This window comes from Telmatherina bonti (genome assembly GCF_933228915.1).
Source record: "Telmatherina bonti genome assembly, chromosome: 19".
Taxonomy (NCBI): Eukaryota; Metazoa; Chordata; class Actinopteri; order Atheriniformes; family Telmatherinidae; genus Telmatherina; species Telmatherina bonti.
Window position 1 is genome coordinate 20,018,070 of NC_136617.1, and position 15,184 is coordinate 20,033,253.

A 15,184-nucleotide genomic window follows, 5' to 3' on the forward strand; every position below is an offset into this window, starting at 1 on the left:
GTTGATGTTATCACTTCTTCTACAACAACAATAATACTAATACTACTACTACTACTGCTAATAATAATGATGATGATGATATTGATTATGATGCTCTACTGGCTCCTGTCTTGTTGCTTGCTATGGGTGGTGTCAGCCATCCTCTGTGGTTGGTGATGAGGAGGTGGAGCAGATGTTGACTGCTAAGAGGTCTAGCTAAAGTTGGTGACACATTCTCGCAACGCCACACATGGTCGTAGCTTCCTTTGAGGAGGGTGAGACACAACGAGGTAACTACCGTCTTCTCTGTTTTATTGATATATTCACACCCTGTCGTATGCATTTAAACACATGTGCTCTTAAAGGAAGTGTTTGAGCGAGAACTTAAGTTAGTCTGTATTAGGTGTACTTTCTGACGTTAGCATGATGGAGCAACAGCATCATGTATGACCATCACCTAGCTGTTAGCTTCATGTTAAATGTGCATGGTATTGTGAGTTTAAGTGGGAATCGTTTGGATGCTACCAGTGTTGGTTAGTGGATTAGAGTACGTTTGGGAATATGACATTTAATTGATCCCTCGCTGTCATTTTGAGTCTTACCTCAGGCCAGTGCTAACGAGGCTATGTCTCGCGCTAATCATTTACAACACGCGGTTATTTCGGCGTTGCAACGGAAAAACACGAGTGCCTTATCAGGATGGTTTAGATTTGCAGGTAACATACTGATCAATAGGCGTCTACATTTTCACGCCAAAAATCGTGACACAGCCGGTAAGTGATGTGGAGAGTGTCCAGTGTCTGTCCACGCTTCCGACCCCCCCGCGCTGAGGGATCCCCCCCTCTGCAAGAAGCAGGAAGACCTCGGTTGATGCTGCGCAGATCACATACCGTAAAAATATATATATATTTTTTTTCTTTTTTTACAACCTTTTAGGTGATAGATTATTTGGTCGATTATTTACATTTTTGAGCGTTTTCTTAGGTGACGTGTACGTGAAAAGTTCACGCAAACGTTAAACTTCCTCATCTGATGACGTTTAAGTCCGATCATGCTTGTCCTAAAAGTTTGAACATGTATATCTGAATTATTGTGAATTATTTTCTAACTGTGTATTTTGTTCTATTGTTTTCTATTAATGTACTTTAAGAATATATTTTAAATAAAATTATCAATAAATCAGGATGTGAATATTTTTCTGAACAAATATTAAAATGAGTGTGTGTGTGTGTATGTATGTATGTATATATATATATATATATATATATATATATATATATATATATATAAAGCTTTTGTATTGCAGTCAAGTGTTTCAATATGCAAACAAGTCAGTCTGACTCCATACACAGCTTTGTTTAACTGTCTAATGAACAAAGTTTAAAACAACTAGATAGTAGGTTTTACAGTGGAAAATTACGTGGCCTAAACTTTTCATGGAAACTCAGTGGTTTGTTATAAGATTAGCTTTTTTTGTTCTTGCCTAAGAGCAAAAAGAGTTACAGGAATGAATGTCAGTATCCCATTAAAACTTGTGAGAATCAGTGTTTCATGTTTGGAAATTCAAAGTAATGTTGCTTTACATAGTTGTACTTTAAAGTTTACATTACATTGATATATAATTTGTATAAAGTCAAGAAAATATTGACTTATCATCTAAACTTTTAGATAAACCTTATGCTCACTGAATGACACAAGCATTTGTGTTTCTGCTTCTGATAACTTATCAAAAACTTTAAATTAATTTACGCAATGTGCATGTGACCTGATTGATGAGTTAAAATAAAAGACAATAGGTTACCTCGAGCAAAAATCACCCTGTAACATTAAACAGACTTTTTTCTAATGTTTTTTTCTTTTTCTATATCAAGGCTCAAACTGCTATAAAAATGTGAGAATGCATGTATTTTTGATGATCCTCAGATGTGTTTTAAACTTATTAAACAAAATTTAAAATGTAATTTAAATGTTAATGTCTGGATTTAATGCAGCAATCCAGATTGGTGTCAGTATTAGAACAGTTAAAACCAATGAAGTAGGCTCCCCTTCTGCAGTAACAACCCATTTTAAGAGGACTGAAAACCTTGTATTGGTTCATTTCTGTTCATTGACAACTGGATGCTTATAAATCAGCATTCAGTCCCACACCAAATGACAGCAGTAATCCCAATTTACAAAAACACACACAAACTTCAAAGTACTTTTTATTAGGCTCGTCACGGTAACAAATTTTCCCATGCGATTAATTGTCTCAAATTTTTGCAATAGACAATAACATTGCGCGAAGCGATTATTGTTGTTAATGCCATAATAATGCAAGTACACACTTTCAAAGATCAACAAACTTTCATTCAAAGGAACATTTAGCTCGATGTGCAGACTAGTTTATGCAATATCCAGTCCCCAGTCTGAAACAACTGATCAGGATTTCTCCTGGGGTTTTGGCAATGTGGTTATCTGGAACATATGGTCTCTAAACATGATGTAACACAGTTACATAGTCTATGATCAAGTTATATAAGGGGACATGTTTGGACTTGACCAGTGGTAGAAAGTTAAAATTGAATGTCTTTTATCGCATTCACTGTGTCATTTTTCATGTCATTGTAAAGTTGTGGAATTGCCATTTGTAACATGTATGTTCATCCAGGCAATTCACACTGGCTGTGAAATGTTTGCAACATTTTTCATGTCACCTTTTCAACATCATTATGGCTTTATCAAAATCAAGATTTGTAGCAAATGGCACATACTTAATTATGTGATCATTTTTTTGTCAAGCCAACTAAACACTGTTGGTCAAAATGAAAAACACTCATCCTATTGTCTATGGTTTGTCATAATACTAAAATATTAGGGCGGGGTTGTTGCACGAGAAATGGTGGCTGGTTTCTGACTGGGGTGGCAGAGGAATGATGTGAGCTCGCGATGTTTCACACTATGACGTACTGGTTTATATGATGGTCTGCCAGAAATGTAAGAAAACGGTGTGTGTTGTATCATGCCATGATGGTGGAGGACAATGTGTGTATTGGAGATGCCAGTGCACATTGTGATGTTCACACCATGTTGACCAAGAACATCTACAATGGCTCTGTGACCAGTAACATTTCTTCCCTTTGTTGTGGTCTTCAACAGGTTGAACCTGGCCGCATTAGTAATGATGAATTCATGGGATTGCATGAGCATCCGCTTCTAGTACTCCTTGAAAACAAAGAACAAACCAGTCTGTACAGTGTTGTCCCGCACACTGAGAAACAATGTTGTGTGTAGTGTCCTGCAGTCAATATTTGCTCATCTGAGCGCTTTTGCTTCTGAGTGTATGACATAGTGTGGATTTGCTTACATACCAGTACGCCATTGTAAATGTGCAGATGACAGAGGTGACCGTAAAGCAGCCCTGTCCAGCCTGCCAAAAAACCATAAATGGATGTGATGATGCCACAAAATCATGATAACCACACATTGTGCGTCAGCAAGGCTTGCAGGATACAGTCGGTGCCAAAAAGTGAACAACAAAATGAATGTTGTCCATCATCAACACACCTCTCAGGACAAGTTCAGCCTATTGGCCTTCACAAAAGGCCAAAAGGCCATTAACCAGTTTGTGGTAACAAACTGGTTAATGGGTTTTTCTGCTTGCATAAGATTGACTTTATTCTAATGCACTATGTTTGTCACTTTACAGCATGTTTACAACTTCTCTGTTAAACAAGTCAAACACAAAGCATTTTTATCAGTTCTGCTTCCCAACCAGCTAAAGTAACTGCAGTTTGTGTGCTTCAGAGTTCACTTATCTGGTAGGAAGGAAGGACTCCTGTTACACCGGTGGCCTCTGAGCTTGAAATGACCTATCAAACCAGTTTCACTTACTCACATCTGCTTAGCAAAATAATTAAATGTGTTGTTTTTTTGTTTTTTTTTGTCTTGCAGGCTGTCCCAGTGGAGAGGTGCACCTTGGATTCAGTGTCTTTTTGAGATGAGAATAGTCCTAGCCTCCGTGTGAACCAACAACCCTCCATTCTCATCTCTATCATATTTGGTCCAAACAACAAAGGAGTGTGGCACCTAGTTTGTGTCAATTACCAGGATCTACCTGTAACTTCTTCTAAGTTGAGTTAAAGATATACATTTCTCAGAATGGTTGCAGATGTGGACACAGCATCTCAGGGCAGTGGGGTGCGGCTCAAGCAGGAGATTTCCCTCCTCCATGGGGTCTGCCTCATTGTAGGGAATATGATTGGCTCTGGCATCTTTGTTTCACCTAAGGTAATGGTCCAAGCTTAAGGTTTAAAGCTATGAAAACTAATTCAGATAACAATTTAAACATCCTCCTGCTCTGTTTTGGTCTTTTATATGCTAATAAGATTCAAGCAAGGTTTTCAGTGTCAATGAGTTGCTTTGTTTGGTTTATTAGGTGTTCACATAAGGGTCAAGCTGTCTTTTCTATGTTGTTTTTACTTATTAAATATTGTATTTATTGTTTTACCTGCTGTTAAATTACTAAAATATTTATTGTGAAAAAGGGGTTAAAATAGAATGTTTTATTATAATCCTGCATGTTTCTGTGTCAGCTTTTTGTCTGTATGCAACGTGTTGCATGGTGTCTGCTTGATGGACTCTCCTCTGTTGCTCTGCAGGGGGTCCTTCAGTACACAGGCTCTTTCGGCCTCTCTCTGGTGGTGTGGGCCATTGGAGGGGTATTTTCTGTGTTTGGAGCTCTATGCTATGCTGAGCTTGGTACTACCATCCGTAAATCTGGAGCTTCATACGCCTACATTCTGGAAGCTTTTGGAGGCTTTTTGGCGTTCATTCGGTATGTCATTTATTTTTTAAAATTTTTTTTTTGTTTGTTTGCTGATTACTTATTTAAGCTTTTCATCTCAGAACTTCAACATGTTATCTCCCCCAAACTTCCATGTCTTTGGTTTTTCTCAGTTTGTATTTGTCAAACATGGAAAAAAAAGCCCACCCCAGTTCGAACCTGTAATGGTTTATGGTTTATATAGCTGTCCGTTACCGCTGATGCTTGTTTCTACTGGGAGGAAATATTAGAAGCCTATTCAATTTGACATTTCTTGCAATATCAATGTATTGACACAATAATTGATTTGATTTTCCCAATAGGTTGTGGACGTCCCTGATGATAGTAGAACCAGCATGTCAGGCAGTGATAGCCTTGACCTTCTCCAATTATATGGTCCAGCCCTTCTACCCCACCTGTTCAGCGCCCTATTATGCTGTCCGCCTGTTTGCTGCTGCCATCATATGTACGGTTTTCCTTGTACTGACCATGTTTTGTTATTAGTCTAACTTAGTGGATGCTAATGTTGAAAATGATTTGAAAAGGGGGCCAAATATGTGTGGTCCAACATAAATGGGTTGTGTTCTCACCATTTGCCGTTTGTTTGCGAGTTGTGTTTTCAAGTTCTGGCAACAAAGTGATTGTTGCCTGCAAAAATACATTTTTGTAGTCTTTTATTGCTCAAAGCTTTCATGAAAGCTGCACAGCTTCATATTTAGTGTTTCAGCTATGTTGCATTGGATTTGAATGACTGCTGTTCCTTAAACATTCAGCTGTCTGTAAAGGATCATCCTGGTTGGGCTGGAAGAAGACGTGGTTTAAATTCTCTTAATTTCTTCGCAAAGCTTTATCTGCTTTTATTGTAGCATATTAAACACTGTAGTTTGCAGTTGTAGAACTTGATGTAGTGAGCCCAAGAGATTAAAACAGAACTGTTTAGTAGAAAAACCAATTTTCTAAAAATGCACATTAATACACTTTAGACCTCTTCATCCTGCTGTAATCCTACGTCAACACTGCAGTGTTTTGTGCATGGAATAACTTGTGATGCGGGATAAAGTGCACAAAAAAAAAAAAAAAAAAAAGCAAATATACATGTTCTGTTTTAACCTGGTTGGTTTGCTTTGGGAGATGTGTTTATACAGGAATTGTGTGACTGAGCGTTGTGTAAACAAATTGGCAGGTTTGTCTTGTGCTCCTACTGTTCTACTAACAGCTGAAGCTGCAAAACGTCTTAAACACCATCCCGTTTTTTTTCTGGATATAAATTGTTGAGCTTTCTCACGCAGGCAGATTGTTTTTTTGCATTGAATTGAGTGAACTTGTTAATGATACATGTATAAAGGACCTTTTTGGTGTAGAATTGCCATTTATGTCGTCTTTTCCTCTTTCTATTCATCAGGTTTGCTGACTTCTATAAACTGTATGAAGGTAAAATGGGGGGCTATACTTCAGGTCATCTCCACTGTGGCCAAGGTCCTAGCTCTCATCGTCATCATCATCACTGGTCTGGTTAAGCTTGGCCAAGGTGGGATTTTTATTATTTCATCACAACTTTTGTGTTTTAAAAGTGTTGCTGTTAGTTACTCATTAGTTTGTAAGTAATACTTATTCGACCAGAGGGCTCGAAGAAAGATTCTTATATGATACAGTAGTCATTTATGCATCTTGAATTGCAGCTTGTTACATTCTTAATTTTGTGTTTTATCATTTGTTGGTTAAGGTACACTATAGCAATGTGTTGAGAAGGTTTCTTTGTCTAGTAGCTACCTTTTCCAGCTGAAACACATCATATATCCTGCATTGTGCCTGAGATGATGAGAGCTAAAATGTCTGATTTATTAACGCATCAACCCTTTTCTTGAATAGGTTTTGATCAGAACTTTGAGAACTCATTCAAAGGCTCCAAATTAAATCCTGGTGACATGGCCTTGGCCCTGTACTCGGCTCTCTATTCATACTCCGGCTGGGACACACTCAACTTTATTACAGAGGAAATCAAGAACCCAGAGAGGTATAAAGCCGAAGGTCTAATACTTCTTTTTTCCGCTTTGCTTTCCCTTTCCTTTGCTCTACATCACAACATGTATAACCTTATTACCATGATAATAACATTGCATAAATCTCCCATCAAGTCTAACTGTAAACTACTTTTTCTAATTACCTTTGTAGGAATCTACCCTTGTCCATTGCTATTTCCATGCCCATTGTCACAGTGATCTACATCTTGACCAACATAGCTTACTACGTTGTCATGGACGCAGACACAGTGCTCAGCAGTCAAGCTGTTGCTGTGGTGAGTGTCTGAAATTAGTCAACCTTCTACATTGTTCTCAGCCATTGGGGAAGAAAACAAAAGCTGTATACTGTGAAAGAAGCATGTGCATTCTGATGTCTACGTATTATCCCTGTCAGTTATCTTATTACCCTAATTGAGCCCATCTGTTGAGCCTCATGAACAGCAGGTTTGGATCTGTCCCTCCTGTCTTTCTGTCATCTCATTCAGTCTGGCTGACGACCACTGGCACTTGCATCTGGCTTTGGTTCTCCTGTGATATCACGGACTCAGTCAAGATGGCAGGAATCTCATTTAGCTAAATACGTTAGCGCTCCACACAGGAACAGGGGAAACTAAATGATGCGATTAGATCATTGTTGGAGTACTTGTACTCATGTCTGTTGTAAATGCCGTTTGATGATCTTCTCTTTTATTAGAGCCTTTATTATGATGCTTTCTAATGTTCTGCCACAGACCGCAGGCTATGCTCTGAAATCATGCTGAGAGATGCTGCATGAAAATGGCTGGAGACTGGATCTGTCAGATTTTAGAAAGCAAGCATTTCTGTGTGTATTGCATGCTGGTTAGAGTTAATAACTGCTCTGCACTAAAGCCTGTTTTAATAATGTCAGTTTCTGTATCATCTTCTAATATCTCATTTGATACAGTCAGTCTTCTGTGTCGTAGGTGTAAGCATCTCCCCCTTTCACCTATTTTGCACTTGTGGCTTCAACAAAAGCAGCGTTTTCTCTCTGCATAGCATAGAAAGCTACAGTATACTGCACGTTTTCTGTATCATTGTTACACTACTGAACCGTGGCAGATTTCCAATGATGTGAAAGACAGCAGCTCCCCGGCCAGAAGTCGGACTGATGTTGACTTTTATCTCTTGCTCAGTCACTTTTCTTTGCTTCCTCCAATAATAATGTTCCCTTGTGTTTCTTTGCTGATTGTCGTGTACATTTAAAACAGCCTCTGTATTGATGTTGCTGAGATATGACTCGGTTCCATGAAGTGAAACGCCACTGTAGCGTGATGCTCTGAGCTGGAAAAGTGATTTTCAAGTGTGGCTTCTCAGCTTGAGACACTTCAGGGAGATGATGACTCCAGGAATGTACATAATAAATTTCAGTTTGCAATTAAAATGAGTAAGAAGCACAAAATTTAAGGTTTAAAAGTGTTGATATGTTGCTTTAAGAACATATCAACACATATCATGTTGCTTTAGTAACTGCTTTAGCAGTTACAGTGGAGCTTCATGATTTTTAGGTGAAGATTTCTTTCTTTTACAGTTTTAGTTGGACTGCTGCTGTGTTGCATACTAATAATTTCGTCACAAGTGACTGAAATTACACTCTGCTGCATGCAAGGAGCTTGAACTGAAGACCTTTTAATTGATGAAGGACGCTTCCTCTAATCTTCCTCCTTGTACTAAGTGTTTGTTCTGACTTTACCACATTATGTCTACTTCACAACTCCTACAGCTTGTTTTAAAACTGCTGCTGCTCTATCACAAGAGGAGCTAATTGTACCCAACTCCCTCACAGCAGCTGTAATCTCTGGTGCCATGCTGGGCTGCTGAATTGAGCTTTTGTATCTACTACTCATTTGTGTTCCCACGGGGTTGACAGATCAACTCCAGAGGGTGAATTTGAATAAATAGTTTGATACTTCTGTTTGAATCTTTCATGGTTTATTGCACATATATTTTCACATCTGAAGTTCTTACAAAGCCTAAAGCATAAAACGTACGTTAGTCATTTGTTAAGTGTCTCCTCAGACATTTGCAGACGAGGTGCTGGGCTGGGCCCGGTGGCTGATCCCCATCTCGGTGGCTATCTCCTGTTATGGGGGCCTCAACTCTTCAATCATTGCTGCCTCAAGGTCAGTGTCGTGTATTTCTGCACACCCACAATTCCCAGTTCACATCCCTTAAATGTCTAAATAAAATGAGCCACATGGGGACTTTTTTTTTTTCTTGCAGGCTGTTTTTCGTTGGTTCCAGAGAACGCCACCTACCAAACGTCCTGTGCATGATCCACATCAAGCGCTTCACACCAATTCCTGCACTTCTATTCAATGTTGGTATTTGAACAGTTTAGTGAGTTGTATTTTTTCTGTCATGATATATTTGGTTGTAGTTGTGGTAGATTAATTTCTTTTTGTCTTGATTTTTTTTTTTTCCCTCCTAATAATGTGTGTGCTCTTCTTCAGGGTGCGATGTCCCTGTTATACCTATCGGTGCCTGATGTCTTCCGGTTGATCAACTACTTCAGTTTTAACTACTGGCTGTTCATCGGCCTGTCAATCGCAAGCCAGATTTATCTTCGCATAAAAGCACCTGACATGCATCGGCCTGTTAAGGTAACAAAATTGTATCAGCATTAGTGCTGAGGTGGAGTTTTAACAACTATGGCGACACAAATGTAACCGTCTTTATATATCAAGTGAATAGAAAGTTATTGCTGCTGGGTAGTCTGTTGGTGTGGGGGGGGGGGGGTGTGTGTGTGTGTGTGTGTGTGTGTGTGTGTGTGTGTGTGTGTGTGTGTGTGTGTGTGTGTGTGTGTGTTTGAGTCATTGTTTATGAGACACTTGTTGTGAACCATCGATGGAAATTAGATTATGTTTGAAAGGCCACCGTAGTAGTGATGCACAGCTCAGTGTACCGTTTAGTGCAACTGTGCTTGCATTGCACACTTCATCTACAAGACGGCTCAAATTTCTGCACTTAAAAACATTAAAAGTGCTACAGCAAAGTGCAAAGGAAATATTAAAAAGTAGGGCAAATGCAAAGAGAGAAATTAAACGGGAAAAAAAAATGAAACAAGATCTGTCTATCTTGGCTAAAATCTACACACTACCTTCTTACCCTGGAGGTTTTAATTACTGGATTATATCATGCAGTGTGTGTGATCATGTTTACACCTACCCCTACCTAAGAGATGTATGCTTAGCAAAAAAGAAGGAAGTGTATGGCATCTTTTTTTTATTTTTTTTTATTCTTTATTCAAGCATTTTGGCTACCACAGATGTCTTTTGTCATCTTTTCGAATCTGAACATTCACTGCTAAAGATTCCAAAACACGTCTTTTGCGGTTTCTGCATATGGAAAGCCGATATGGCCGTGTGTGCGTGTGTTTGGAGCTCACATATTATGAACACTTTTGTGAACACGCTCTGGGTGCATACACTGAAAACGCCTGAAGCACACACCCGACCACATCAGCCCTCCATATCTGTAGTCCCAGAACAGAATATTTTGTGAGTCCCGTAAGGTGAGCCAAAATGCTCCAAAACACTTAATGTGCGTCATGCTATGATTTTATGCATCATATAAGCATTTTATACGTTCTATCTATATTCTCAGCAGCACTTTTGATGTACTCACTTCCAACTACACCTGCTGTCATTTTTTTTTTTTTATTGTAAATGATCTGATCTGTTTTTTTGTTTTTTTCTTAATCTGATTTAAACGTTTCTGTCTTATTCACAATTATAAGAACAACCTCATTGCATTTTGGCTGAAGAACTAAAGCCACAGTAGAGCCATCAGAAGATATTAATAATCATTTTGTCATTTGTCTCTTTCCTCATTTTCTGCTTCCTCTTTTTCCCTTCTTGTTTCTTTGTATTCCATCCCTCCCTACCCATCCTCTGTCTGCTCCCTGCAGCTGTCTTTGTTCTTCCCAATAGTTTACTGCCTATGCAGCGTTTTCCTGGTGGTGGTCCCCCTCTACAGCGACACCATCAACTCCCTTGTAGGAATTGCAGTGGCATTATCTGGTGCACCAGTCTACTACATTTGCATCCACCTGCCACCCACATCGAGACCAGCCTTCCTGGGCAAAATTCTCGGTAGGAAACACTTTATTATTATATGTCAGTTGCTTTGTCAGCACTTTGGCTGTTTGTTTTGGGGAACTCACCAACCTCCTTGTACATGTTTGTCATTACCTTTCAGGCCACTATTTAGATATGCAATAGACAGTATGTAATACGTCTTAGGTTGCTTGTTTTTTAAATGGCTCATTTTAGGGTAATGTTATTTCCCACCACTTAAAAAACAATGATTATTTAATCCAAAAATGGGAAGTAATTCTAAATAAAGGCAAATAAAAAATAAGTAAATAAAATAATAATCAAAATGGAAAAGTTGACAACAGCTTTTTTAAATCAGTAATTTCTAGTGGGCTTTATGGGAATTCTTTTTGATTTGGGGATCATTTAGTTCAATTCAGCTTTTTCTGTATCGTGCCACTTCACAACAATGTTATGTCAGGGAGCGTTAGACACATCTGTTTGAGCAAATTCATAATAAATAGCCTAAATAGGAAGCCAGCAGATTGCATCAAATCTCGACTGATCCCTATGGAGCATGCATGCATCCATTAGAGCTTGTATCTCCCCATAGTAAGGAATACTTCAAAAGGCTCCAGAATCAAGGTGGTGATCTGGATCACTCCCAAGATCTAATCACCTGTTCCTTATACCATTTCTGAGATTTCCTGAAAATTAATCAAAACCTTAATTCTTGAGTTAACAGGCAGACTGACATACAGATAATCCAATGCTGCCAATGGAGGTAATCAGTCAATAGTCACAAAGAGTAATTACTTACAGTTACAGCTGGTAAAGAAAGTAGGGATCGCTGTACTGGGTTTTTTTTTTTTTGTTGTTGCAGCAGAGCTGAAAAAACGTCTGACTGAACACAATTTGTTGTTTGATCACTGTGTTGAACACCATTTGTACAGTTTATTGCATAATGAGCTCCAGAGTAATCTTCAACAAAGAACCAGCCTTCATTATTGGTTTGTTTATAGGATTTGCAAAAAAATCCCCAAGTGTTAATATGGTCTGGTATTAAAAAGGCTGTTTTAGGACAATGTCCTGTATTTTACTTTAGGTTTTTCGAACTATATTTGCTTATATTTGGTGTTAATTGCACTGGTAATGCTGTTTTCCTGTCTTTGTATCTGGGCATCAAGAGAAATTCTCCCACTGATCCAAGCTGATTGATGCTTTAACTGTATGATTGTGTGCTGGTGAATTGTAGAAAATGCGCTTTGACTGTTTAGTATTTCACATAATTAGCATCAACTCTCCTTGTAGCAAAGGACATACTGTTGCACAGTGAACATTAGCGATTCAGCTATACATACTAGATTTTTACATGGTCTTGTTGTTCACAGTAACATTTTCGGTTCTGAACCAAGTCCGTCTCTAAATGTAATGACAAACATTGTGTTGAGTAACTTGTAAGTCTTGAAATTCTTACGGAACAGCTGCCATCGACACAAGGAAAGTGCCTTGTTTCTGTACTTGGGAGGAATTAAGATTAATGTTTCAAAGTTCAACGTACTGTAAAGCCCAAATACACTAAAGGGTTCGTGGTGTTTACATGTGTTTAATTGTTAAACCCGTGCAGTTGAGGAGCATGCTCCCCTAATGCTTTTAAACCCAGATTTACAACAATGCGCCACACATATTACATATAAGCCCTTTATCCTACCACCATGTTTATGTTTTCACAAGTACTGCTCCTGACTTTTTTCTTCTTTCTTTTTTTTTCTTTTTCTATGTTTTCTTTATTCTCTACTGTCACTCCAGATAAGATTTCCCTGTTCACCCAAAAGCTGTGCATGTGCTGCGTGGCGTCACCAGATATTGATCTGGACAACATTGACCCTGACAAAATGGAATGATGCAGTGACAAAGAAGGAGGAGCAAAGAGCTGTGTGGAAAGAAGAAGAGTGGCGAGAAGAAGGAACACCTGGGAACAAATGATCAGGGTTTGGACGGCTGTTGTTTGATTTTAGGATGGAGAAACCAGAGGAGCAGTGCATACCATTCACCCCTCTAATAATCAGCAACGCCGCAGCTTTTTTTCCTTTCTAACTTGTTCACACAGCTTTGTTGGTCGTACAGTTCCCTCCACATCTGCACTGCAAAATAAACTTTCATACATACACATAAACATTGGCCATTTACGGCTCTGAATATTTTTCATCAAGTGTTTTGTTTTTTGTCGGTAAAAGTGTGGCAGCCGTAGCGTGAGTGCAGACATAGTGGTAGAACTTGGTGGCACAGGTCCAAGAGCAGACATTTTTGCACAACTTCCAGTTTGTCATGCAGGTTTGTAGAAAGCTTTGTTCTCTTTTGTTACTGGACTTGAGGACCAAATGGATGTGTGGAGCTTTCTGTTATGTCTGTTTTGGAAAAGGAGATCAACTAAAATGCTGCTTATTGCCTCTTTTTTTCCAATATGTGCCGCAGTTTACTGACTAGTTTATTGGACGTTCAGTTAGTCCTGACATAACAAAGAGCACATCCGTATCACTGTTTCTTTCCTTTCAACTGCGGCGGGAAAGCTTTTACTTTTATATTATATTTTCATACCTACAAACCTTTTCATTGCATTTGATTAAGTTTGATTTGCAGATGCCTCCTTATGGCAGCTATTGTTAACATCTGTCATCGAAGTAACAATTCCCAAAATGTCATTCAAGTCTGTTAGCACATTTCTGTTTACGTTGTGTCTGCAAGAGTGAAAGTTGCCATTGAAACTATTTTAAAAGTTATTGTTTCCGAATGAAGGAAATGCTACTGGACCTACCTTTTTGTTGAGCATGTTGTCTTTTAACAGAAAAACCTCAGGTTCACTTACACAGATAAGCACATGTTGCTGATCCCACCCTACATTTTTTTTCTTTAAAGATTGTATCAGATAGTTTAATATACCGTTGCCTTCTTTTTAAAATGTATAACTAGCTTTCACCACTTCTCCACCGCACACCGAGAATGATCTGAAACAGTGTCATGGTTGGACCGTCTCTGCTCCTGTAGCGAGCTTGTAGCAAAATGTTCTACTTCCTAATGAGAAATTACAGCTGTGATGTGGATTCCTGGTAGAAATGTATCAGACTTTGGTGTGTGTGCCCTCATGAACTGTATGTGCCTTCTGTGACTGTGGTCAAATGTCCTGCCTTCTCTCTATATTGAAACCTTGTGTTTGTATCAAGCATCTTGAGCACAACCATGCACACATTGCTGCAGTTTTTTGCCAAATGAGCTTCAGGTCGTACGTTTTTTTTTTTTCTCCCACCATGCAGATGTTGAAGTCGGTTCATCACCAGCTGGAACTACTCAAGACTTTGGTTTCATAATCTCTTGTCTCTTGACATGAGCACTTATTCAACACAGGCTAACAGAAATCACAGAGTTCTTCGACTGTAGGTGGTCATTTTTATTCTCAAACCAAATGTTCATTTAAACCAAACTTGTTACTTGTAAGAGTTGTTTACAGTAAACACACATGCCCTTATTTGCGTTTTTCCCTGATACAAGCAGGTGAATGTTGCAACATGTGTTTTAGGTATCAGTTGCTTGAAATGTGGATCTAATAAGAATTGTCTGAAGTGCTTGCTATGTTTCTATTTATTATTTTTGGGACATGGACAGACCAAATAGTAAGAAAAGCTGTTCGGTGGTTGAAGTCCTTTTTTTTTTTTTTTTTTTTTTTTTTTTTTTTTTTGTCCAAACGCAGGCAGGTGTGTGTTGTATGTTTTTATCATAATAAAGTCAAGTACAGACTGTACATTATATCCTTCTGTTCTCTCTGTTTCTGTTCTTTTCCATTGCTTCTCATAATGTTCGATGTGTATTCTCATAATGTGTATTAGTTTGTTAAATGGCAAAGAGTCATATTTTTATTTTGTTTTTGCCATATACCTTCATACTGTATTCCAGAGATTGAGTGAAAAGTCACCCGTCAAGATCACATGCCCCCTTCTGGTGTCAAATGGTTTTAAATCCTGATTTTATGACCACAGGATAATCTAACATAATTACCATATGAGCAACCTAAAGACATTTCACTAATTCGGTTGTACATGCATTGATGATTATGTCATACAGAGAAAATCACAAGTCTAAGAATATCTTGAACATTTTCTCACACAGCCCGTTGTGTCTCTGTTGTTAAGACATATTTTAGTCGATATATTGATTCCCTTCCTGTGTAAACTGGCACAAAGGAGAGTCGACCAATTAACAAACCAAATCAATTCATGCTTTTATCTTTTTTGTCCAGGTAAAAAACCTGCAGGATGACAATGTCCACCTTA

The 15,184-nt window shown here is 38.5% G+C and overlaps 1 protein-coding gene across 1 annotated transcript; it reads left to right on the forward strand.

Annotated features, from left to right (window-relative positions):
* Positions 1 to 4,119: 4,119 nt before the first annotated feature.
* Positions 4,120 to 12,763, forward strand: LOC306770457 (Y+L amino acid transporter 2; the record flags this gene model as incomplete). The annotated part of the gene is made up of 11 exons (XM_079259305.1): positions 4,120 to 4,248; positions 4,620 to 4,795; positions 5,107 to 5,249; positions 6,186 to 6,311; positions 6,653 to 6,797; positions 6,956 to 7,079; positions 8,842 to 8,945; positions 9,046 to 9,142; positions 9,276 to 9,425; positions 10,733 to 10,916; positions 12,669 to 12,763. 11 exons carry the CDS (start codon positions 4,120 to 4,122, stop codon positions 12,761 to 12,763), a joined length of 1,473 nt encoding a protein of 490 aa, XP_079115431.1.
* Positions 12,764 to 15,184: the final 2,421 nt, after the last annotated feature.